At 36.0% G+C, this 27,585-nt stretch overlaps 1 protein-coding gene across 1 annotated transcript in view; it reads left to right on the top strand.

Annotated features, from left to right (window-relative positions):
* INPP5D (inositol polyphosphate-5-phosphatase D) overlaps positions 1-27,585 on the top strand; it is a 79,419-nt gene that overhangs the window by 27,269 nt on the left and 24,565 nt on the right. Inside the window, exons 4-14 of the mRNA XM_026684265.2 lie at positions 2,598-2,763; positions 6,382-6,522; positions 7,059-7,146; positions 8,935-9,003; positions 9,538-9,609; positions 10,445-10,568; positions 17,351-17,457; positions 19,831-19,933; positions 21,414-21,610; positions 22,335-22,452; positions 25,955-26,051. Coding sequence (XP_026540050.2) covers positions 2,598-2,763; positions 6,382-6,522; positions 7,059-7,146; positions 8,935-9,003; positions 9,538-9,609; positions 10,445-10,568; positions 17,351-17,457; positions 19,831-19,933; positions 21,414-21,610; positions 22,335-22,452; positions 25,955-26,051 — 1,282 coding nt within the window. The remainder of the gene's footprint in view (positions 1-2,597; positions 2,764-6,381; positions 6,523-7,058; positions 7,147-8,934; positions 9,004-9,537; positions 9,610-10,444; positions 10,569-17,350; positions 17,458-19,830; positions 19,934-21,413; positions 21,611-22,334; positions 22,453-25,954; positions 26,052-27,585) is intronic.

Genomic DNA, 27,585 nt, shown 5'->3' with positions numbered 1-27,585 from the left:
ACAACAGGGAGGAAAATGGATACAATCCTGCTGCTATCTTTTTTCAATCTCTACATATATAGAGGAAAGTCTGGAGGAGTGTATTTACATGCACCTGAATGATATATGAGAATCATATCTTCATGATTCTTCATGCCCTTCATGGATAGGGGATGGGTCTAGAGAAGACCAACTTTTAACTTCAGAGAAAGAAGACATCAGTCAACTGGGGCATCTTAGCTGATCAGGCAACTCTGGAGCAGCTGAACAGGTCACATTATAGTTCTGGTGCCTCATGTTTTTCAACAATAAACACTTGGTGTGAATACAGAAATGAATTCCAGAACAATATGTAATTTTAGCTTTAATTTGTCTGTTAAAATTTCTTTCTTTAGATTCTCCCAAAGGTGCTTTTTTCCAGAAGCAACTGGACTTTCTGTTTTTTCTTTGAAGACATTTCATTTGTCATTCAAGAAGCTTCTCCAGATCTGACTGAATGGTGGGGAATGGAAGGATCCATCCAATTGGAGCTCAAGAAGTTTCTTGGATAAGAAGTGAAATGTCTTCAAAGAAAAACTAGAATGCCCAATTGCTTCTTGAAAAAAGCAGCTTTGGAATAACCCTGACCTGGATGACTGAGAATCTCCATAGAAATTTCTTCAGATTCAGTTATATTTTTTATGCCACTGAGTTACAGATCTTTCCACATGAGAATCTTTACTGGAAATTAATTGACTAGTCGGAAGAGGAAAACATATTTGCAGAAGAGCCAGCTGGGATCATGATAGAGAGAGCAATTACAACATCTAACTAAGAAATATATATTCCCACTTTTTTGGGGGGCGGGGTTGTATGTGGCTTTAATAAATTTTAAAATAATTTTCAATTTAGTCTTCAGTGAATGATTGTGGTTGAAACTGAAGAGATCTTCTATTAATAGTTCGTAGGGCTTATTAGGCATAACATTACTTATATCCAAATAAGACTTGACAGCCAAGGCATCTTTCTGGTCTGGTGACTACTTATAAGGGAGTAAAGCAAGGTTATAATCTAGTCCCCTTATTATTTAATTTCTATATTAATGATATGGAGCACATCTCACAAAATTAGAACATCTTCCTCCAAACCTGACTAGTAGATCTGTCACACATCTCTTATATGCAGCTGATGCAGTCATCATTTCTATTTCACTCATTGGTTTGAGGAGAGGTCTAAAATCAATTGTTTCTTACTGCATGATCAACTAATTATTAAATATAAAGAAATTGAAATTATGGTCTTTTTAAACTTCTAGATGCAATCATAAATAAGAAATAAATGGGAATGCTATAGAACAAGTTGAAGCCTTCAAATACATCAGAACTGTTTTTTATTCCATTGGCCCAAATTCAGTTCCTAAAAAAGATCAGAAGTGAAGTTGTTATACTGAGATTTTGTGTGTGTGCACAACAAGAGGTGATTATATCCTGGTGGACAAGAAGTAAGATCAAAATAATATCATAGCTAACCTATGGCTTCCAAATATGTGCATATAAGAACCATTAGAAGCTGTACAAGCAAGCTTCTTAATGAATCTATCTTTGGTTTCTTATTGTGTTCCTAACTCAACCCTGAAGCTAGATTAGTTCCAATTAAAAATTAAAACCCATATCTGAATAGCACTGGCTCAAACTACTGTAATTTTTAACCCAGGTTTTCTGGCTTCTTTGACTTTTCAGGACAAATTCAGAGTGCTACCACACTAAGTCATTGTGGGCTCCCCCATGTATTGATTCCAATGGAATTTGATTAGGCTAAAGCATTTTGTAAGCAACATGCTGGAGATATGACTCTGCAAAATGATTTTGGCTAGGCTCCAGTATATATTAATTCATTGAACCCATGAAAAGAGTTGCTCCTCCACACTGCCTCTATAATATTGTCTCAGAAAAGTTTTTACTCTTGCTCCCTGTAATATCCTCTCCTCTGCTCTCTTGGACTGAAGGTTCCATAACATACCAAAAGCGTTATGGCTCTGTCCTTGTGATAAAGAAGAAATTGAAACTGTAGTCTGTGTTGCTGTGCTGCCCTTTTAATAGAAATCTGTGAGAAATGTATATTTTCCCATATATAACACAATATCCAGGCAGTCTGAAAACTGATTAAACATAAACTCCCTCTCCAAATTAGGCAATGTTAAGTCTTGATTAGTCTTTCATAACTCTATGTATTTTCTTTTCCTTTTTTTCCCTTCCTTTCCTTCTTTCCCTTCCCCTCTTTTTTCCTGTTTGTCTTTGAAATATACACACTCCACTATACATTTTATTTTGTTGTTTCTTTTAACATTATCTGATAAAGTGCGGTAATTTGCCCCATATAGATTAAGCTGAAACATACTGACTGTACCATAGTCATTAAATTACTTTCATGTTTATGTGAGGATTTATACTTAAGTTATCAAAATCTTTATTCGGCTGTCATCTTACTATATCAACATACACAGAGGTTACCCTACAGAGAAGTATTCTCTGGTAAGAATAGTATCCCATTGAAAAGTAGAATGTTTTAAATAATTAAAGTAGCACTTTGATTTTTGAATCCCTAATTCATAGTATGTGCATATCTTGTTTTGGTGACAGATTATTTGCCTACTCCACCTGTATTACCTCCACGCAGCATTTCAATTCCAGTAAATGAAACAAAGGAAGACCTTTTACCCAATGATTATGTCCAGATGACAGAAGTTAGCAAACCACCTCTTTCTGAAACCTTGCTCCAGCGATTACAGCACCAGGATACCAGCAAGTAAGAACTATCACCATTTCTCTCAAGAAGAATGAGAAAGTCTGGAATTTTCCTCATTTCCTTTCACAGTTCTCTTGAAAAAAAGGTTTCCAGACAACTCTAGGAACAGGCCAGAGCATTTCTTTGTAAAGGTGTCCAGGAAACTGTAAAAACTAAGAAGGCCTTCCTTCAGGAAATGGAAAGCCTGTCCTAATGAGGAAAAAAAAACCTCTGGCAAAAAAGTGTATAGTGGTAATAGGGAATGCCAAAAAAACAAAAACAAAAAACCCAGAGGCAACAAAAATCAAAGAGAACAATAAGAATTTCTAAAAGTTGAGTTTTTAGATGACAAAGTTATTAAATGTTTCCTCAGGGAAGATGAGGAACTTGTAGAGAAATGGAACAAATTCTTTGCCTCTTCAGCCTTTTACTGAAGAATTATGTACAGCAAAACTTTAATAAAACTCTTTCTTAGTAGACTACAGATGCAATAGACCAAATTTATGTGTAAATATCCTCCCCAAATAATGCATTCGCTCTTTGTTTCAACCAAAGTATCCAGATGAGGGAGTAAATTTTGCTTTTATTTTATTGTTTACATCATTTACATTGTAACTTCATTACACATTAATGTACAAACGATGTAAATTGACATAAATGATATAATCTATACTGTAATGGACATTCAGGAGTAATAATTGATCTGCTAAAATATTGCAGCATGATTTGCTCAGGCAGGAAGATAACATATTCTAGGAATTTGTTTTTCTAATAGGGTTCCATGAACTCAAGACCTTGAATAGGTTCTGGAGGACCAAGGCAGGAAAAAAGACTTTTGGAGAGAGTTTTCCTTCCCCCTCCTTAGACTCTTGCAGAGAGCTCCCCCACCCCTTAGTAGCTAAGATACAGCAAAAATGGCAGTGCTTATCAGCTGACATTCAGAAGCCCCATCTCTCTTGAATGGGTATTCCAATATTTTTTTTTAATAAATGTTTTTATTGGTTTTTGTTTTTTTAAAATAATGATGTTCCCATGGTCTGAAACAGTTTGAAAACTACTATTCTAAGACATTTTAGTAATAACTTACTCCTGCACCAAAACCAAGAGTTCTTAAAAATGTAACCAATCATTCAAATCAAACTCAATGCAGACCAGAGGATAATCCATGGACCACCAGTTTTTAAAAAAAGGATATCTGGGAAATGTGACAAGTGATCTTAACATCTGTTCCAGACAAATTAGTACAATTAGTTATCAAAGAATGAATAACTAGGCACAGAGAGGAAGAAGTCATGCTGGAGAAACATCCAGATCTTGCTTTACTAAGTTTCGTTTTTGTGGTTCATCAACATGGGTGCAAGTGTCTAAATTTATCAGTTGTGAGATAAGATATACTATCTTTTTATAAATTGCCAGTTGGTTAAAAAGCAGAAAGCAATGAGTAGAAATAAGTGGACAATTTTGTTTGTGGAAAAAGTAAGAAATTGAGTGCTTAAAATATAAATTGTTCTTAAATTTTCTTGACTTATAGACAAGCAGGAAATTGTGTAAGTTTGCACATAATATTATGCAGAGTGATAAAAGCCAAAAGCAATTATAGGCAATGCTATAAGCATCATTTTAAAATGCATGAAGTGGCAGATGGAAGTCAGTTTATAAGTGAAAAATAATATGAGGCAAACCTATCTTTATATAAACATTGATGAAGGCCAAGCTGCTTGAAACTAGTCAGGATGTAGCTCAATGAAGATGTCAGCTCATTCTGTGACAGCTGTGGAAAATAAAATGTCATGCTTTGATAATAAGGAAAGGGATTTAAACTAAAAATGCCAACATCATAATCTCCTTACACAAATGTATGATACATCTTCATCCAGAGTACTATGCCCAAGTCTGGTTGGGCATTTAACAAAATATAATAGATTTTTTTTTTTGGGGGGAGTGCAGAACTCTTTTCATATGAAAAAGGTCAGAATGCTTGTGACCCTTTAGCTCAGAAAAAAAGCACTTGAGAGGAGGTTAACTGAGTTATATAAAATCAAGCATGGGACTGAAAAAAATAGACAAGAAAAACACTCAAAGACCAGGGCAACAAGCAAAGTTGTTTGGAAGATTTTAGCAAGAAGGAAGGAAGCAGTTCTTCACACAGCATATAATTAATCAGTGAAAGTCATTACTATTGAATACATTCACAGAAGTCACATCTTTATAGCATTTTGGTCTTGAGGAATGAATGTTGGGGACAACATAATTCCAGAATGCAGGATGTCAGCCTTATACACATATCAAAGTTAGACACAGTGTGGGTCTAAAGCTACTTTTATTAGTACAGCTATAGTAACACAAAACCTTGCAAGTCTGAATGCTCTTTCTCTCCTGCCTCTTTTATTTTTATGTGAATAGGGGAGAGGGGCATCTTCATAAATCTTTTTCTTGCTCTGGGCTCAACTAATGTTTATCTGGTTGTTGCCTTAGTAACATATCTTCCTTCTGTCCATCAAGGCTGTACTCAGTATACAGGGAAATAACAGTTTAGGAAGAATTTGTCTTCGCATCTTGTTTAGAAGCATCCCAGAGATCTGGTTGTGTGTTGTGAGAATAAAAAATGCTGATACAGCCAGCTACTTACGCTTTTCTGTTCCTAAGTGGTATTTTATAAAAACAGAAGAAGATGACCAATTTTACTAGGTAAATGTTTCTGCTTGTACTGCTGCAATGATAGCAAGAAATGGAAACTGGAAATGATCCATTTTCTGTTCATTTCTAAAATGTTAGGAATCCAGCCATTTTAGTGACCATATTAGAGGCAGATAATTCAAAAGGGTCCCGCTTGATAGGAGGGTGGGTGCAAAATTATAGATAGCAACAAATTTGCTGGCTGGATGTTCTCTCAGGAAAAGGTTAGGAGGTTTGGTTTTGTGTGGGTGGTAGACAGGAAGAAAGCCTTCCTCCTTTCGTAAAACAAGCTATTCTTGCATGATATATCAGCAAACAAGAAACTGATGAAAGAAAATGTATGCTTTGGTCTGCAATCTTATATGAGCTTCCTTGGGAGAAAGCTTAGATGATTCTATCTTTCCTCCACACCACTGTTTCACTTCCAACATTGTTCAGAATAACACACTCATATGATGCCCACTAATTCAAATCAGGGACTTCTTTCATTCATGTTCCTTCTGTAAATGTACAAGGAGGCTCAGGCAAGCTCTCTTAAACCATCTTCAGTAATGGAATAATTGTACTAATCCTCTTTATTAGTATTACTTTGGAAACTAAAGATAGATGCTGCTTTATAATTGTTTAAATTTATATAGTTAGCTTGTGTTTTTCCCTGAGCATATCAGTCTTTTGAAAATTAAATTTTAAATCATTAGTAGACAGCATCTGATCCAGCTCTTCTAGAAGTTATGGGACTAAATCCCCCATTATCCTACATTATTGACAAAGTAGAGTTCTTTTCTGACACAATTCTTTCCTTTTGTCACTCTCCGACCTTTATTCATTACTAGTAAGAAATTGAAAAAGGAGTTATATAAAACTGTTGCAATTCCTTTTCAAGAACTTTTTCTCCCATTTGCCCAAATTTAGGTATATAAACTTAATGCTTCATTTGTTTTTTCAAATTTCTTTCTTTCACAGTATTCCAGAAGAGCATCTCAAACTTATCCAGGATTATTTGACAGTTCATATAATTAATGATCTTGAAAATGTACAACTAGGCTCATGGAATCTCCCTCAGCTGAAGAAACTACTTACAGGACTCTGCAAAGGACTCTTCAAGTAATCACAAGTTCATTTGTAGGCATATTTCAATATCAACAGTTTGGGAATTCTGTTTATAACTATTTATATAAATTATTGACTAGTTAGTTAGAGGTTACTGCACCTTTGGCCTGAGCTCTTAACATGGGGATGAAAAATCATTGGACCAGCATTCCATGTGGAATACTTTTAAAGCTCAAAAACTAAAAGTAACGCTGAGGGAAGAATTTTGTCCAATGGGGATGCAAAGGCCATAGGGTCTACAAACCAAGCTAAACTCTACTTAACTAAGCCAACATTTATTATTTTCGACCAAATTGCAGCTGAACCAAAAAGAAATGCAGAACATGTTGTTAGAATGTAGAAATCTGAAGCTATGTGAAAACTGACAAAGCATCTTATACTCTATACTATTTGCTGGTTGGCTGGAGAATTTTGGAACCTGTCATCCTAATGGATTTAGAGAGGACAATATTGGAGAATGCTAATGGAGTACTGCATAACCAAACTGTTATAAAAATGAAGTCTTCATATACATGACTTCTGCATTTCAGTGAGTTGTCTCGGACTTTACCTTCTCTGGAATCTATACAGAGGGTGTTTGATCAGCAACTTTCCCCAGGTACCCATCGACATTCTCAGGTATGATTTCATGGAATTGACAATATATGTTTCAAAATCCATATCAACTAAAAGGGGGATTGCAGAATTTATGGCAATTATTATCAAAGCATTCTTCTTAGTTGAAATCTTCTTTTCAATTTTTTTCTTAATTGTATTATGTTTAACATGGCAGTAGCATGTATTCCAGAAATAGGTAGGAGCCACATTCATTCTTCAGGAGCAGATCGCTGGTCTGGAGAAGTGTGCAATGTTTTAATGTCTTTTCTATATTTGATTGCAATGCCATCTAGAATGCTTCTTGGATATAAATAACCTACAGATTTGCCGGCGTATAAGACGACTTTTTTGCCCTGAAAACATGCCTCCAATTGGGGGTCGCCTTATACGCCGGGTCATCTTATACGCCGGCAAATAGTAATTGGGAAGCACTGCGGCTGCCGCGGCTGAGGCACTTTTGCGCACCATGGAAACGAATCCCGTGAAGCCGAAAGGGCAGCCAGCCTTCTCCCAGCTCCCAAGGAAGCGAGGCTCGCACCGCCCGGGCTCCGCTGAGGTATCCGGCTGGGGCTGTCAGAAGTTGTTACCGCTGGCGCGGCTCCTGCGGCTCCAGTCCCGCGTTGCCTCGGGAAGGGAAAGGCAAAACCAGGAGCCGCTGCTGCCATTGCAAAGTGCCGCCGCGGCTCTTCCTTTTGCCTTTCCCTTACTGAGGCAACGTGGGGACTGGAGCCGCGCGGAGCCGCGCCAGCGGTAACAACTTCTGACAGCCCCAGCCGGATACCTCAGCGGAGCCCGGGCGTGCGAGCCTCGTTTCCTTGGGAGCTGGGAGAAGGCTGGCTGCTCCTTCGGCTTCACGGATTCGCTTTCCACGGTGCACAAAAGTGCCTCAAAAAAAAAAAAAGTGCAAAAGTGGAAGGCGTGCGGAAGAGGGGAGTATATAACAAACTATATTTTGAGTGGAAATGTTGGGGGGTCGTCTTATACGCCGGGTCGTCTTATACGCCGGCATATACGGTAATCACAAGGTGTCATGGATTGATAACCTCATATCTTCATTATTATCATGCTGCTCTTATGGATAGTGTGGGATGTGTATCTAGCCATTGTCCTCTAATATTGAAAGACTTGGCTTAGGTTACAGTTTTCTACTGGCCCAATTTTAAAATGTTGATATTAAAGTATGAAACTCTAGACACCTATTCTTACATTTCCACTGTCTGGAAATGATTAGCATGATGGAAGAATTTAACTGTTTTAAACTTATACGTGAATGATCTATACTACTACAATTTTCTTTCAGCTTAATAAATTTTTGGTCACTGACCCAGCAGTACAGGTTGGTTATTCCACCTCTGAATGTTATATTTTTCATTGTTGCTGAAGATGAAAGCCTATAGTTTAATGCAGAGGTCTCCAAACTTGGCAACTTTAAGGGACCCCCTGATTTAGTGGAACCGAGCTATTCTGGGAGTTACAATGTGATTCCATCTGTTTGAAGGAAGATGATACAACCAACTCTAGGATGGTCCATAATAAATTGGGCAATAAATTGCTCAAATAGTCTGTCTTGGTATATATACAATAGTTTCACCAGCACTGGGTTTGAAATGGTTCTTTTGTGCTTAACCTTTCCGTTAAGTAAATATAGTTCCATTCTAGTCTGATATTCAGATTACTGATAACCCACTGGGATAATATAAGGTTGCAATGTTTTCTGAAATATATATGAGATGATAAAATGCCAGAATTATTGGGAAAATGGTATTCCTTTATTCTTATACTTACCTTTTTCTATGACACTCTTACCAGCCATCCTTTGATGTCAATCGTGCAAAATTGGTTCAGTTGACAAATTTGCTTTCTTCCATAGAGGATAAGGTACAGTGAATTTTAGATTTCTCTCTGGCTGACACTTCATCTTCAGCTGTACTATATCTTTTTATTTAAAGTCTTTTGATTATTTTTAATACTCTATTTTTTTTTAAAAAAATGTCCCACTATTTCTTATATTCTTATCTGTAACCTTCCTAACAATTCATGTGCTAAATTGCCAAATCTGCATTTTGAAAACCAGTTACTCCTTTAGGAGGGGTTTTTCCCCCCTGTTGTGTGAACTTTAAATTAACTCAGAAAATAACCTGGTCATGTGTCATATGCATTTAAGGTTCTTAGAGACACTGGAGATTGGAAATTGTAGATAAGCATTCATTATTTTATTATATGACAATTGACCTTCATACAGTTACAGTCTGGAGCTTGAAAAAATTAGAATACTTTTTTCTTTGACCATTGTCATGGCTAAATCAATCAGCTTATTTATAATAATTTATTGTACAGTTTACGATTCTCATAAAGTTTCCTATTGAAGTTTGAGATTGTCAGGTAGAACTATTCATTCTTATATTTTTACAGGTGAAAAGAGTATTGATTGAAGGGCCAGATCCAACACATAGACGTTCACTTATTCCTCCTGTTACCTTTGAGGTGAATTTTAAGTATTATCTTGTCACATAGAGGATTATTTATAATTCTTGCTACAGTGTTCTCACCTTTTAAAAAAATAAACCATGTTCATACTGAAAGTGACAAAGTGCCAAGGCAACACTTACTCTCTGAAAAAATGTTTAATATAACATTAAAATAATCACTGTACAATTAATATAATGATAGTATTAGAGGAATAGCATCAAGATCATGTGAGGTTCTAGTACCGCTTTACAAAGTATAAGATCACACTTGGAATATTGCATCCAGTTTGGGTCAATATAAAACACAAAATACAATATAAAAAATGTTGAGACTCTGGAAAGAGTGCAGAGAAGAGCAACAAGAATGATTGGTGGCTGGAGGCTAAATCATATGAAGAACAGTTACATGAATTGATTATGTCTAGTCTAATGAAAAGAAGAACTAAGGGAGACATGACAGCAGTGCTCCAATATTTGAGGGGCTCCTAAAAAGATAAGGGGGATCAAACTCTTTTTCAAAGCACCAAAAGGCATGATGAGAATCAATGGATGGAAACTCACCCAGGAGAGAAGCAACCTAGAACTAAGAAGAAATTTCCTAACAGTGAGAGCAATCAATCAATGGAACAGCTTGCTTTTAGAAGTTGTGCATACTCCATTGCTGGGGCTTTTAAAAAAAGATTGGACAACCATTTAACTAAAATGATATAGGGTCTCCTGCTCCAGTAGGGGGTTGGATTAGAAGACCTCCAAGGTCCCTTCCAACATGATTATCCTATGCCTATGTTCTATGCAAGTTAGCCATGTAATATGGAAAGTCTGCATAAGTAACATTTCTTCTGTTCTCATAGGTGAAAGCAGATTGCCTTGGGATTTCTTCTAAGACTCATCTTAAAGTTGATGTTGAGATGGGAAAACTCATTATTAAGAAAGCTAAGGATGGTCCTGAAGATAAATTCTACACTCACAAAAAAAGTAAGTGGGTGGATCACATGCCCCATTTTCATTCACTCAGCATTTTGCTCACCTGGGTAGAGTATGAGGAATTACATTTTTTGAGGTTTGCTTAAGACATAAATTTTGAATATGCAAATATATGACTGCAGAGGTTACACTATAGCTTTCTAATATTTTTATAGTGAACACATTCAGGTAGTGTTTTGATTGAGCAACAGACTGAGGCGTACAAACTTTAAGTGGAATTTTATATATGAAATGCCTTAGTGGTTCAGAAGGAAGTTTCATTATAAATGGTTGTTACATTTTGTGCCTTCAAAGAGAAAAGATTGGTGAGTTTGATTGGTGGTGATGATAATTTTCTTTGGGTAATCAGACAAAAACTGTAGGTGATAAAGAAATAAACTTACTGTGGCATTATTTAAGAGCTAGCTTTAAAAAGAAACTGTAGGGTATTTCCTATTTCTGATTGCTGTTTCATCATAAAAGCATAGGAAGGAGGTAGAATGTACAGTATTTTAAACCTTGGTGAAAAGAAATAAAATGGTACAACAGGGAGACTGAAGTTAGTTCCTAGTTCCTTCTTCTCTATTTTATTTAAAGGCTCAAATGAAGCATGAGAATAATATGGATTTTCTAAACATGTGAATTGTGAACTATGAAGAATTTTGTTCTAGAAACAACTTTAGAGGAACTGATATAGAGCAATCAGTTTGTGACGTGAACATATAATTTAGAGTGTTCTAACAATCAAAGCAGTATCTAAATTCTTATTTTTATGTTTAGCTGTTCATTTTATTGTTGGTTTGATAGACATATATGTTTGTATTATGGAGTTTTTTAATTTTCCTAGTAGGTGTTGGAGAGCAACAATCCCAGTCTGGTGGAGGGATCAAACAGGGAATTAGCATGGATTCGTAAATGCAAGGAGGCAAGGTCTTTGAACCATATCTAGCATATCTGCCAGTCTGGGAAGATTCCTGTGAAAGTGGCATAGAACAATAAAGCAGCTAGTATAAGCTCTACACGTGTTGCTCTGTTGTGTGTGCCTGGCAGTAGATCTTTTTAGGGCTGATCTACTTTTCTTGTTCACCCTAATGCAAGAATAGGCTACTTTTCATTTGGAAAGAGTAGGATTATCAGCCCAACCCAGAGTTGCTTTGAAGGTGATCAGACAGTATTTTGCTGCTCTGTGCCAAGTGTAGACTTTCCCTCTTTGCTGGTGCAAGCAGGATGGTCCATTAGGGCTGCTATGTTTCATTTCATCTTAGGCAAATGCCTCAGTTGCAAATGGTGGTATGCATTCTGACAAGTACATGATCATGACCATAATTCGTTCTGTAACTTTGGTCACAACCTGATTTGGTCGTGACCTGAACCTAATTTTTGAAATTTGGCACTTACAAAAAAAATGGCGTGGAGGGGGAAATTGGCTGGAAAAAAAAATAGTGAATTTTTAGGTCGGAACCCGATTTGGTTGTGGTCAGAAGTGTTCATGATCAGAGGTTCTACTGTATGCCTTGCCCATTGGCCATTTTTTGCCTGCTGAGAAACAACCTTATGTCCTCCTCTCATCAGTGCAAACAGAAAAATAATGAAAAGACATTTCTTTCTTTGTTTAGCAGGTTCAGCAGAGAGAGAGACCATTCCACAAATGTTATGCCCACAGAAGGGGGAAATGGTGATATTTGCTTTCCTGGCTTGGCTAGAAGGGCATAAGCAGAACGTCTGTCCTATTGTTTTCTTATTCTTATTTTTCTTATATGCCATTTCATGTATTCACAACTATGTATACATTTATACTTATTATCTTGTAAACAATTGGCAAATCAAATAAATAAATAAATAAGAAGATGGGGGATCTACCAAACAAGGACTGTATTACTGCAGTCCAGAGAGAACACCTGGTCATCGTTATGGCCAAAGTTGGGATGTACATTTTAAATCATGGTTACATTTTATTCTGTAGTTGAGATTATTAAGCAAAAGATGTTTGAACTGAAGACTATAGAGGGGTTAGGCTGGCAGTGATGAGAACAGCCTTCTCTCCCCTGATATTTGGCATTTATAGATCCTCTTCAGTCTGGCTTTAGGCTTGGCTTTGAAACAGAAAGTGCTTTGATTGCCCTATGAAATGACTTCGATGAGGAAAAAACAAAGTGTACATGCTTATAGAGTCTTTGAGATCTTTCAGCATGATACTATCAATCATGGTCTCATTTAATTTATTTAAGTGACTGTTTAAAATGCACATAGCCTAAAGCAAAAGCAAAAAAAAGCCAAATAATAAAAAGAAAATGGAAAGGAGATTTGTGAGCAATATAAGAATAAATAAAAATTTCAAAGTAACACCAAATTAGTGCTGCTTAATTATTATCAATCTGGACTGAGTTGGGTGACTGTTTTTCACTAATTATATAAAACCTGAACCATCCTGCTCTCCTCAGTGATTTTCTGCAGTAGGTAATATAGCATCAGAGTAATTGAGACAGAGTGAAAAAAAAGTGTTTCAAGAAGGTGATGGTGGGAAATTATAGTTCTGTTTTGTGGTATTTGCTCGGAGTTGGGACTCAATTTTAGTCCCACCTGGGTGCCTGGTTGGGGTGTGTTTGAGCTGGAGGTATCGGGGGAGTCGGTTTATGCCCAGGTGTTTGCCTGGCTTGTTGTGTGGAGATTTTTTTTGTTTGAGAGTGCAGGCTTCCAGATAATTGATAGTCTGGTGGAGTCATCTCTTCTATTCATGCTTTCGGGTCTTTTTTCAATCTCTATGGCTTCTCTGATAATTCTGTAGCTGGGGTTTTCTATAATGGCTAGGGTTTTGGTGCCATTGAATCATAGCATCGACTTCAAAGGCTTTTAGTGCGGCTTGGCTCCGAGTAACTGGAGTAAATAAATGATAGCTGTCCGTTTACTTGGAGCCAAGCCGCACTAAAAGCCTCCAATACAGGAAACACAATGTTGCCAGCCATTCAAGACAAAAAAAGCTACAAAACAGACAGAAGATATTAGAAACACCAATCAAGCAGAACACAGCAAACTCCAAGACCAATAAACACAGACCAAGACTCCCAACCAATCAGGATGAAGAAAAAAACCATTCTGGCACAGCAGTAGGCTAGCACCAAATTTAAAACAGAAACGGCTGTGAAAGTCTGATTCACAGACGAACACTATATAGAAGCCTGATGATGGCAGATGAGATTCTGCCGAAATGTTGCTACAACTTTAAAAGCACAACTATAATAACGTGGGAAAATACCTGAACAAAGCTGAATACCTTACATATATATTTAGGGTTAGGGTTAGGGTTAGGATTAGGATTAGGATTAGGGTTAGGGTCGGGGTCGGGGTCAGGGTTAGGGGTTAGGGTTAGGGTTATCAGGGTTAGGGTCATCAGGCTTGTGTATTGATGATGGCAGATGAGATTCTGCCAAAACGTCGCTACAACTTTAAAAGCACAACTATAATGACGTGGGAAAATACCCGAACAAAGCTGAACACCATACATATAAATACCCGTGAAAACTTAAGAAAACATATATAGATAGATAGATAGATAGATAGATATTTTATATCTTACATGGAACCTCTTGGGGTAATGATCGAGGATTGTATTGCCATTAATAAGGAGATGACTTATTTTGGATCACCTTTTACTTTTATTTTCCAGTTTTGTTTGCATTTCATGCTAACTGTTAGGGGCATTTTTTTCTGAAGTTTTAGATTTATTTTAGTAACTGTCGATTCCTTCCAGAACATTGATTATTGCATAAATTAGAAATGGAATAAATACAGTTAGCAAAACTACTGGAATTCTCAGTTACAAAACCAACAGCTAAGAATTTGTTAGTATTCAATATACTAACTCCACAAGACTGGAGAAGACTTACATAAATAGAACATTTGGGCTGGTCCAAAGCCTACTGAGAGAGCATGTGGAGTTTTAAATAAAATAAGAAATTGGGAAGTTGAAATAAATAACTGAGAATCAGTTTTCCCTCAGCTGATAGTTGAAAAGCAATCATCTACAAAGGTTGTTTAAACAAAACACTGAATTTTTCTGGATAATAAAGCACAAAGTAGAAGTGTTATTATTAAAGCATTTTTGAAGGGACGCAAACATGCAGTTTTGAGATATTTCATTAACATATCGATTCCATTTAGTTCATTTTATTAACATATTGATTTCATTAGTTCAAACTAAGTTTTGTCAGCAGAAAAACCAAATCAAGAATATATACAATTTCCTTTAGTGTTTTCATAAATACTTCATTTAATTGTTCTCAATTTGATTACCTTTAATTCACATGCATTTGACACTGAACATTTCTGTCTACCATTTTCTACTTTATTTACAATATTCCCCTGTGATGCTTCCCAGAATAAAAAATTCTTTAAAGCAGCTTTTCTTATTCTTGGGGCCCCGATACTATGACTCTAGGCCAGTAGTAGTTAACCTGGTCCCTACCGCCCACTAGTGGGTGTTCCAGCTTTCATGGTGGGCGGTAGGGGTTTTGTCTCCTACTTTATAAATCACCATTACCGTGGAACCAGTGGGCGGTTAGAGAGAACTTTACTACTAACAAAGATACAAAAGTGGGGGGTAGGTATAAAAAGGTTGACTACCCCTGCTCTAGACAGTGAATAAAATTAAAAATATAAAAATAATTGAAATAATACAAGAATTAAAATAAATGCCAGCTGAGTAGTTTTATAGTCACCAGAATCACTGAATGATGATTCAGAATCATTAATTCTGAAACCGTTTACATTTTTATACATGATAGTCTAGCCAGAAAAGAGGTTTATTTTCAGTATCTGCATATCTTTCATCTTCACAGCTGCTCAAGGAGAAGACATTCCAGATATTTCCTTAGGAAGCTCAGCAGGAACTGGATGAAGCCCAGATCTGGCTTTTACATTACCTTCTAATTTATGTAGGATGTAAACATTACCAATAGTAGTACTTCTCACTGCACATATGTTTTATATCTACTATGTTTTACAACTCTTACTCAATATAGATTCATTAATTAACATATGAATCATATAACAGGAGAAAAAATTAAAAACTCCAGGCCTTTGTATGTAATGCTATTTACTTTAGAACAGTAGCATTTCAACTCCTGCTGCATTGTAGCAGACTACATATCTTCTGGTGGGCACTTTTAATACACAAATGGACAATTGACAGTTGTTGTTTTTTAAAAAAAGAAACTCTTGCATGGAGTATGCTGGAGTATAACTAAGAAGCCAACATACAATAATTAATAATATTATTGCAATCAGTAAGTAATATAAGGTGGTGTTCCACTACCCATAACTTCTTTTTATCTGATCTGGGTAATAGCGCAATATAGAATTAGAATAGAGCTGGAAGGGACCTTGGAGGTTTTCTAATCCAGCCCCCTATCAAGCAGGAGAACCTATACAATATGTTTAGTTCAGTCTTTTTGGAAATCTATTTTAGCAATTGAGATTGTTATAGCACTCCTACAACAAGTAAAATTGCTACTTTATTAATGTTTGTAAGCTTTTATTTCTTTCAAAGTGATAACTTGCCCTGGCAATTTGTCAGGTTGTCTGGTCACCTACAAAGGACAACAGTGTCGTTGCCTATATTTAAAGTGTCTAACTTTAGAGTCTTTAGAGGGTTTTTTTCCACCAAAATGATGTTTTCCACCAATGTAATATACAGACTATTAAAATACATGCCAGCTGAGAAGTTTTATAGTCATCAAAATCACTGAATGGTGATTTGTATGGTGCTTCAGCAGCAACTGTGGCGATGATGCATTGGGGGTTGGGGTCTACTGGTATGTAGCAGAAAGTCCCCACTCAGTTACACTTGCCTGTCACATGGTAACCTGTGTAGGAAAAATACTACAACTGATAGGTGCATTGTTTGGCAGGGTCAGGCTGAACCAGAAGTGGCTCTTTTGATTTACTGAGAAGTCCCCAGCACCAGATCCACAGGGATGAAGGGTTAGTTGCCCGAGCATCTTAAGTTGTTCCACACTAAACTGTTAAAGAAGCAGAGCAGAAATCAGCAGTAAGAAATGCAGGCATACTTTCTGTTGCTTACTAAACTGTGAAAAAGCACATTAAACCAGTTGCCTCAATGTACCCAAATCTAAGTCAACCACTTTTGAGTTCTGCCATTACGTCCTCTCTAGCCATTTTTAAATTATCAACAGATTAATAGATATCTTGCTCTAATAAATGATATGTTTAACATTCATCTTGGAATGAAAAATGGAGAATTATTGCATGCAAGATATTTTCCAAGTCAGCCAAGTTACATCAGCAGCTGTTAAGAAATAATAAAGTTGTCAAACAGCACTTTTGCTACATCCCTACTAGCATGGTTCTCTTATAATGTGAATTGTTCCTTTAATTGGACTTTAGATTCGAATTTAGTTTCTGCTAGTTGTAAAAAATGCACATCAATACCTTTCCTAATCATCAGTGCTGACTTTTGTGACAATCTCATATCTTTTTATGAAATAGTGAATTGATATGCAGTTTGTGTGAGACATACGACTCACCCGAGTTCTTCTAATTAGGCAATCCTACAGTTTAATGAGCAGAAATTATTCCAGCATGATGAGGCTTCAAAACCACAATCGATTTGCACCTAAGGCTTAGTTTTGAGTCACTGCCAATTTTTTAAATGCCTATCATTGTCCAGTAAGATTGGATTGTACAACTCAAGTTCTGCGAGGGAACACATATTATTTAGCATGGGCTCTTTCAGTTTCAAAATTTCTAAGATTGACTTAGTTTTTACTTCTGTTTAGTCCTACAGCTCATCAAGTCTCAGAAGTTTCCTAACAAGCTGGTCATTGTACTAGAGACAGAAAAAGAAAAAGCACAAAGGAAAGAATATGTCTTTGCTGACTCTAAGGTAAAATGCTCCCTTCTGAGTGGTTTAACAAAGCAGAAACATTACTATTCATTTTATGTCATTATTTTCATTAATTACAAATGCAAAATGATGCATTTATTTATTTAAAACTTACCTCATTTTTCTGTTAGAGAAATTGATGTTGAAACAATTTACAGAGGTTTTCAAGAGAAATTTAAGGGTAAATAAATATTTATGGGTAAATAAGTATTTAAGGATAAATAAATATTATCTCTAGCTGTTCAGCTTGGGATATCAGAAACAATGAAAGTAAACTGTAAACCAGAAGACAAGAATGCTCAGTTTAATTGTTCAAGAGGTCTAGACAGCTTAACTCTGACATATCTATGTACATTGGATAGGATGCTATAAATACACAGAAACTCCTCAAGATAGAACTGAAGGACTACGGGAAAGGTATTCAGGAAGCACTAAAATAAAGTGGATGCTCAATAAAAATAATGAACAATAAACAATATAATTTCAGAATCATGTGGGTAAGTACCACATAAGTCATACAGATGCTATTAAACAGAATATGGAATAAACATATTCTTGACACTTCTGAATAAAGGACATCCCCAGGCATGCCCAGATGTCTATTATTTGATATGTGAAGCTTGTTTTCCTGCCCATCTTGATTCAGGCTCATGTTAAATATATATAGGGAAGGTCAATTGATCAAGTTATTTCAAGCTACTGATTTGAATTTGTTTGAAATATCAGTTCCTTGTTCCAGGGTTATTAGCAGCAAAGAATGAAGATTTATGTCTTCCATATAAAACAATCCAAGGGGTTTCCCTCCTCCAAATTGTTTCAGTAAATTATATTTAGAATTCAGGGTAATAATTAAAAGTCTTATACCTAGCAAACACAGTCTAGTCCCTGATAATTTATGTTTCGTTCTTAAGGAAATGTGCTCAGTTGGACAGTAGAATTAACTCTAATTAATCTTAAACACTGAATCAAATCTAGTTTTTAAGGAGATTATATATTTTCTCTAAAAGAGATATCTACCTTTCTCCATAGGTATAAGACATAATCTGAATTGCCACATATCCAGGTTAAGAATGATTGCTATGAATGCTTCATAGTGTATAAATAGCTATCTTCCCATGTCAGTAGCTATCTTCCCATAGCTATAGTTCTCTGGGTGGTTTATAAAACTACGTAGAACCAATTAAGAACATATATAAAGACATATATAAAGACCTTTTTGTCCCTGAAGGAAACATGGGATATAAACTGAATCAATGAATAAATCCTGTTATTATGATATAACATGAATGCTTAAAACAATATACAATAAATGCCTGGGATAAAGAAGAATCTATTTGCTTTCACTGTGGACAATACATTGGATTCAAGGCCTGTCTCCCTGTGGAGGTCATTCCATGAATCCTGAAACTGAGAAGGAGCCCTTCCTCTTTTCAGTAAGACTGTGATGTCAGTGAATTGGCAATCATATCTGCAACATGTGCCTTTGCATGAATCATAAGGGCTTCTGTACTTGTGCTGGGACTCTATTCTACCAGAACACCATCAGCTCAAATGGAAGCATTTGCATGTCTCAAAAACATTTTATCCATTAAGATCAGCTCTCTATGATATATCTAGTTGTCTTAGGGAAGGAACTATTTATACTCATTATGTATGGAGAACTATGGGAACAGGTTTTATGGTAATCTAACCTTATAGCATCCCAGTATGACTGACTGTCCCATCATAGGTTTCTGACTGGATTGTACTTCAACTTTTTTTTTTAGAAATGTGATTGCTCATAATATAGTCTTTCTCTCTTTTTCTGTGTTTATGCCCACTCAGAACAGAAAATATGAACACACCATTTTTAATTTTTTCTTATTTTGTTATCCATGGAAATTCCAAGTGCATCTAGAGAACATTTCGTAAAAAAAATAATACCATAAAAATAATACCATCTCAATGGCGGTTCTGTTCACGAATGCAAGAAACTGACTAATTTGGATTCATATTCTAATAGATTAAAGTCAACAAAATCAACTGTTTTATCTCTGCAACTTACTGAAAATTCTTTCAGCTGTCATATAGCTGTCATATCACGACAGAAGTAAAACTAAGGAAGGATTTGAACTGATCTAAACATTTCTGTGGTTAGCATTTTGTCCAGCTTCTAAATAATTAAAAACAGTCTTAACTATCAGTGGAAATGTTACCAATTCAAAGAGATCACTTACAAGTTGCTACTTAGGTTGAAACTTTCAACCTTGACACATGTCATTGTGAAAGTATTTTTTCTATGTACATGTAACAAATGAAGGCGCTCTTTGATCAATAACACTGAGTTAGTTATGATATTTCTTTCTTTTATTTTTTTACTCTTTCATTTTTCAGAAAAGAGAAGGCTTCTGCCAGCTTCTACAGCAAATGAAGAACAAGCATTCTGAACAACCAGAGCCTGACATGATCACCATCTTCATTGGGACCTGGAATATGGGTATACATTTCAAATTTATGTCCCAGCCTCTGCTATACAAATTACAGTCTTATCAGAAAAGAGGATGGGGAAAGGGAGATAGTACAGATCTCTGGTTCAGATATTCTGCACATTATAACTAGCAACCTTGTAATAATTTGAGGCGTACAGAAAAAAAAATCTGGTCCACTCTATTGTCTGCCTTAGTATAGCAATATTCTGATCTGGCAAGATTATTAGAGATTCTTTTCAAAAAACTGAAAAATTTCTATTTATATATATAATAGTTCCTGACATAACTGCATTGAACCCTTTCTATTAATCTTCTACTATTTTATGTAGAGGTTAATATAAATTGCCAGAAAATAATTTCTGTAATTCACATCACACATCTCTGATAATGTACTATTCCCTAATGCAGCTTCTTTTCCCAATGTCAATAACACAATTACTGTACTGTTCTTTAGAGAATAGCATACTTTCTTTTCAGAAGTGTGTGCCAGTGTATGTTTGTGGATATTTTTGAATGGGAAGGGACAAATGCTACCTAGACTTTGGTTGTTGCTAACATTTGTGCTGATATGGAATGTGCTGAAAGTAGAATGCTTAAAACAGAATCTGTGATAAAATTCTTTTCTACATCCCTACTACAGATTTTCCAGTTACCTCATTGTTATATTGCTCAGTTACTTTAAGATAAATGCACGTAACATACATAGATGATCCCTTACTCTTCTTTTGCATGGCAGAGTAATCAGAACTTATTCACAGCTCTGTGGGCTTCTTTCCTCCTATTTTTTCTTTATTTGTTTTAAAATTGCGTAGCAAAATAAAATAATCTACAGGTGTAGCAAATTTTATAAAAGCGGGTTGATTCTCTTCCCTTTGCCATTTATTTAATTATGAAACTATCTGTTGGGAAATAAAACAAAAATAAAGGTAGAATAAGGCAATAAATAGTTCCATATATGATTATGTTAATGACCAAATGGGATTCTACATACTGTATATTTCTTCAGGGTCCAGTGGATGGGAAAATAAGGCAGTGTTTGTTCCAGTTTGAATATTATACCTGAATATTATCAAATAAGGCTCTAACAAGTCTTTTTATAGGAAATTTGGGGAATATAATCTATTAATCTATGGTCCTGTTGCCTCATTTTGCAGTCACTGAGCACTACTAATTTATAGTGAAAAATTAATGTTTTTTGTGGTTCTATTTTTAGTTATTTTTTAAAGTCTCCAAATTGGCTGAGGTTTAGATAGCTTTAATGCAACTATTAAATATAGTAAACAGGAGAACCCAGTTTCATAGATTTTTTGTTCATCTTCCTTCATAGTCTACTTTGCAATCTGTGGTCTTCAGAGGCAAAAACATATGGCTTAAAAGTGAGACAGCACTAGCTTCAAAGAAGGTTGTCCAACTCTAGTAAAGATTGAGCTAGATTCATTATTATGGTAGTTTCTTATCCTCATTTTGGTTTGGGATTTGCTAATCAAGGTGATGCTCCTCCACCAAAGAAGATCAGTTCCTGGTTTCTCTCCAAGGGACAGGGTAAGACCCGTGATGAGACGGCTGACTATATTCCACATGACATCTATGTGATTGGAACACAGGAAGACTCCTTGGGGGAAAAAGAATGGCAAGAGATTCTAAGGCATTCCTTACAAGAGATTACCAGTATTAGCTTCAAAGTGGTAAGAATTTTTCTTAATGATTAAAATTGTGTTTAGAGACTAGATTGTTCTATTGGTCCATGCAAACAAAAATCATCACTTCCAAAATGCATCTGTATTTGCTTTTTTGAAATGATAGATTAGATGTTCCTAAAGACCATTAGATAGTAATAAAGTCTCAATAAATCAAGCTCAACTTGTGACTTCATAGATATGTAGTTTCCTTGCCAAGGAAACTGTAAAGGATCTGGGTGGAGCACAAGGATCTCCCTTTGAGCTAATTCCAAAATGGGATCACTGTTTATCAGCAAATATTTGGGCAATACAGTAACATTAATCCTGATAGTTACTATGGATGGAGTTGTAATCCATTGAAAGTTCATGATTTGGAAGATACTATGCTATAATATGATAAAACTGCTTTTATCATTAATCTACAATGTTAATTAAAACATGGCTCCATTATAATAGTGGGACTATGTACTTAGATTCATTCCACAATCCTTAAATGAAAAATATCTATAGAAAATATAGCGTTAACACCTCTTCAGCATTCTTCTTCTGTTCAGTATATTGTTTCTGTACATAATTGGTTCTCATCATAATTCTGATCATGACAACATTAAAAAAACTCAATATAAGTCATTGGAGAAGGCTTATGTATAGTCCCTAGTTATTGTAATCCAGATACCTAGATTTATGTGGAGGTGTGTGGCAGCTGATTTTTACTTTTTTAAAAAATTAGATAGCAACCCATACTCTCTGGAACATCAGGACTGTTGTACTGGCAAAACCCGAACATGAAAATCGCATAAGCCATCTCTGCGTTGATACTGTGAAGACTGGGATTGCAAACAGACTGGGTAAGAATTGAGCAGATATCCAAATAAGGCATTTTAAATTGTGATTTTTCAGATGTTGACTCTCTTATGCTATAAAATAAACTGGAACAAAGTTACTTTTGTTATATATAGGTCTCTACTCATTTACTTATGAGTAAATGTTTATTTTTTTATTCAATTTATATGGTCACCCATTTTACTCTCACTGAGTTGCTAACTTCATTAAAAAAATAAAAGTACAAATTCAACTTAAAACCACTAAAGAATATACAAAGTGCCAAGGCCTACAAAAATCAGTCATACAGTCTGATTCAACTAAGTTTATGGCCCCAGCACCTGGAGGAAGAATCATGTGTTTAAAGTCTTTCTAACCACTAATGGAATTGGGGCCATCCAAACTGCAGAAGAAACACTGTTTTGGAAAGCAGTTGCCATAACAAAGAAGTCACAATAAAGGGATCTGAAGCTTACCTGAAGTATGCCAGATCTAATGGGATGAGCAGGGAAAATTGGAGATTGGTGATCTGGTAGATAATTGCATTCCATGGAAGATTTTATAGGTGACAACCAGCACCCTGAATTTCACCCAGAAGCCTGCCTGGTTCAGTGCAGCTCATTGAGATATGGTATTATATGGTTATACTGCACTGTCCATCAAATTGCCTTTATTACTTCATTTCAAGCCTTTCAATGTAGGAATAGATTCAATTGGCACATAGAGTTGTGCAAACAACCTACATATTGTTCACCAACTCCAATGATGGAAGGAGACCCCAAAGCCCATAACTACTTAATCTTGCTAGGGTTTTGCTGAACCCTTACCTATAGCTTCTGAGTACCAAAAAAGAACATCAACAGCATCACTTGATTGAGCAGGAACAAAGATGCATAATTATGTACCATGAGCACTGATTATACTTTATCCCATGAGGTCAGTTGATGATCTCACCTAGTGGTTTCATGGAGATGTTTAATACAGCAGGAAGAGAACAGAATCTAAGACACTTTACAAAGAGGAACCTAGGGCTAGAGCTCTCCCTACCACTAGTACTAATGGAACCAGCCTCAAAGTAGGAGAAAAATCAATGCAAAAATGGTGCTTCCCATTCTCAATCCACTAATTGTTCTTAAAAGATAATTTTAATAAAGTTGAGGACAATATTGGATATCTCCATAAAAATTGGAACTAGATTTGGAATATCTTCATTAAACTGGGTATTAACAACTGAGCCAGTTCAGTTGGAAGTTATCATTAACATACTTTTAAAAATATGTTATACTACAAAAAATAAACAGAAGTTCTATACAGTAATATCTTTTGTAATTCAGTCTTTAATGATAGAGAAACTCAAGCTCATAACACCATAGTTTGGGATGCAAGGAATCTCATACTGACATAGAGTTTCATTTATCCTGCTGATCAGATTTCATTCATTGTTAGAAAACTACTGCTGGGGTTTTCCTTGTATTCCTGTTAATAGAACCCATAAGGTTTTTAGAAAAAAACATTATTGAAACAGATGTTGGGCCCCCAAGAGCTAAGAAAGACATGTAAATTTACTTCTGAACAGTTTCTTTTATTATTTCTCACCTATAGACAGAAATCTTGCAAAACTAAGCAAGTATTTGCATAACTAAAGATATATTCTGAGAATTGCTATGGCAAAACCTTCTTAACCAGTGGTGGGATTCAATTTTTTTTTACTACTGGTTCTGTGGGCGTGGCTTGGTGGGCGTGGCAGGGAAAAGATACTGTAAAATCTCCAGTCAGAGGTGGTATGTGCCGGTTCTCCAAACTACTCAAAATTTCTGCTGCCGGTTCTCCAGAAAAGGTCAGAACCTGCTAAATACCACCTCTGTTCTTAACTCTCTTTCTCCCAGCAAACTACCTAGGCTTTGCTATCTCTTTGCCTTCTGGGAATCCTTCCATCCTGGGAATCCAGATTACATTCCATTATAGCAGGATTTGGGGCTGATGTAAATTAGCATTGGATTTTAAGGCTCACTAACTGCTCTATATTGTGAAGATGATGGCCCCAAATCAGGCAATTGATCTGTTCTTTCTGTGTGCTTCAATCTTTCTCAGTTCTTGACAAGTCCTCATGATCTATCCATCACATTGGTTCTTTATATAACCGGAGCTAAGTTTTGATCGTAACTTTAACTTCATAATAGAAGAAATAGGTATAATACAAAACCTCAATACTTAAATAGCAAGCTAAATGTTGACTACAAGGGGAAATATTAATCAAGCTCTCTACAACATCAGTAGAAAATGAATTAATTAATTAATTTGCAAGTTTCCCATATATACCATTTTACAACTATCCACCTCTATGTAAAATGAATGCAACTAAAATAGGAACTAAGTGCTTATGAAGATATTATTTGGATACAGTTAAGTAATAAAAAAATCTGTTTTTGGTTTCCATAGCAATTCTTTCCCTAATTACAATTTCCCCTGGAACTCCATTGATGCGATTCTGGTAGATTTTTTTTCAGATGTATTTTTTTCTATGAAATATCTCTACCCAGTGTTTATAAAATAAATGACTGCTATATACATACATATAGTACGTATATACATACATATTACATGATATTCCAATTACAAAAAAACAGGACAACTTTGGAAGGACAGTAGATAATGTATGTGTAAGCCAAGACATAATGGGGAGGGGGGGGAATAAACCCAACCAACCAAAACCTCATAAAGATCTATACTACTTTTCATACTAAGATTTGGCTCATAGAAGTGCTTCCACAAATCATTACAATCCACAACTGTCTCTAAGTTGAATGATAAATTATATCATGTATGCCTATACAGATATGATGGGAATACAGGGATTCTTAGTAACTTTGCAGGTCTATGTATCTTTATATTACAATTTACTTTCAGAAATAACTTTGCAGTATACTATGTGAAAAGGGATGCGGTGGCTCAGCGGCTAAGACGCTGAGCTTGTCGATCAGAAAGGTCAGCAGTTTGGCAGTTCGCATCCCTAGCGCCATGTAATGGAGTGAGCTCCCATTACTTGTCCCAGCTTCTGTCAACATAGCAGTTCGAAAATGTGAAAATGCAAGTAGAAAAATAGGGAACACTTTGGTGGGAAGGTAACAGCATTCCATGCGCCTTCAGCTTTTAGTCATGCCTGACCAAAGAGGTATCTTCCGACAGCGCTGGCTCTTCGGCTTTGTAACAGAGATGAGAACCTCCCCCTAAAGTTGGAAACTACTAGAATGTATATGCAAGGGGAACCTTTTCCTTTTATACTATGTGTTCAATTAAAATTAAAATTATAAGGGATTCTTGGTCTATTTTCAAAACACTAATTGATTAAATTTTGTTGAGTAGTAAAAAGAAACTCAATTTTTGCTTTTTAAAAAGTTTTTGGGAAAACCTTCAGGAGGTTTCTGTTTCTCAGTTCTGCATCCTCAAAGATATCTAGCTTAAATAGCAAGAGGAAGGGTTTATTTTTAAAACTGTTTTGTTTCTTCTTTCATTTACTTTTTCCAACAGGCAACAAAGGAGCTGTGGGGGTGTCATTCATGTTTAATGGAACCTCATTTGGGTTTGTGAACAGCCATTTGACTTCAGGAAGTGAGAAGAAACAGAGGTAAATTATGATTACCTTCCTAAGGGCATCTGAGGCACCAGTATAGAATTTCCACTGAGTATAAATGGATAATCAGATTCAAAAAGCTAGAAGTGTGAAGTTTATCACTGTGAAGACCAGGGCACTGGGCCCTCCTTTTTCCCCATGGTGATGAATTGCTGAAGGCATTTTTTTCAGAAAAGATAACTAGAAGATTCATCTCTAGGCATGAGGAAATATGGAACCTTTCAGATGTTGCCCTAACCAATATGATTAGTGTTATACAGGTAATCCTTGACTTCCGACCATGATTGAGTCCAAAATTTCTGTTGTTAAGTGAGACATTTGTTAAGTGAGTTTTGTACGACTTTTCTTGCCACAATTGTTAAGTGAATCTGGCTTCCCCATTGACTGGGCTTGTCAGAAGGTCGCAAAAGAGGATCACATGATGACCATGGAACACAGCGACAGTCATAAATATGAACCAGCTGCCAAGCATCTGAATTTTGATCACATGATCATAAGGGATGCTGCAAAGGTCGTATCTGTGAAAAACATTCATGAATCATGTTTTTTAGTGTCGTCATAACTTTGAATGGTCACTAAACAAACTGCTGTAAGTTGAGGTCTGACTTTTGATATACTGATAATCAGAATCCCAGAATTCTGATCAAACCCATTGTGTTTTTCCAGTGGCTCCTAATATTTTTACTCAGAACTGAATTTAGAGCAGGGGTGTCAAACTCAACTCATGGGGTACTTAGAACTGGCCCACAACTGGCCCTGGAAACAGCAAAGGACTGGCCCGCGATACCTCTGCCAGCAAAAACGGAGCTTGGGCGGCTGCAACAGGCTCCTGCAACCTCTGCCAGCGAAAACGAAGCTTGGGAGGGCCTCCCAAACTCCATTTTCACTGGCAGATCACTCGGGCCATCACAGGCATCCCCAACATGCCCGCAACCCTGATGCGGCCCTCAATGAAATTGAGTATCACACCACTGATTTAAAGCAACATGCTATGGATCCTACTACAAAAAAATAGTAGATGGAGATATAATACTTGTTTATTTTACTGACATGAAAATCAAAACATCTTCAATGATTACAGTAACTGCAGCCAAGTGTTTAATATCTTTCCCCATCTGTCACAATTAGTAAAAGCTTTAGAGGCAGTCATCAAAAACTTATAAAAACTAATACTAAATTGTAGTTTTTAATTTTATATCAGTTTTATAGTGACGGCTGCCTCCACCCTTTCATTGGTTGTGCAACTGTTTCTCAGAACCAAGAAACAGTTCTCTCGTTTTGTTTTTTACTTCTCAACATCAAATATTTTTTTTTGAAATGTTATATCGGCATACTGAACAATATTCATTTTTTAAGTAAATACTCCTATAATGTCAAGCCTCTCAGAGTCATTTAGATGCTCTATTCTGATTGATTGATTGATTGATTGAACATGGGCAGTATAGAAGCATGATGAATAAAATAGCATGATCTTTGCATTAGGAAACTCAGGGAGATTCCAAGGTTGCAGATTTATTAAAATGTCTTT

This window comes from Notechis scutatus, chromosome 4, assembly GCF_049901735.1.
Source record: "Notechis scutatus isolate UNSWTSFEM ecotype Mainland chromosome 4, rNotScu1.2, whole genome shotgun sequence".
Taxonomy (NCBI): domain Eukaryota; kingdom Metazoa; phylum Chordata; class Lepidosauria; order Squamata; family Elapidae; genus Notechis; species Notechis scutatus.
Note: the sequence above shows the minus strand (reverse complement) of the source record. Positions and strands in the feature narration are given on the sequence as shown.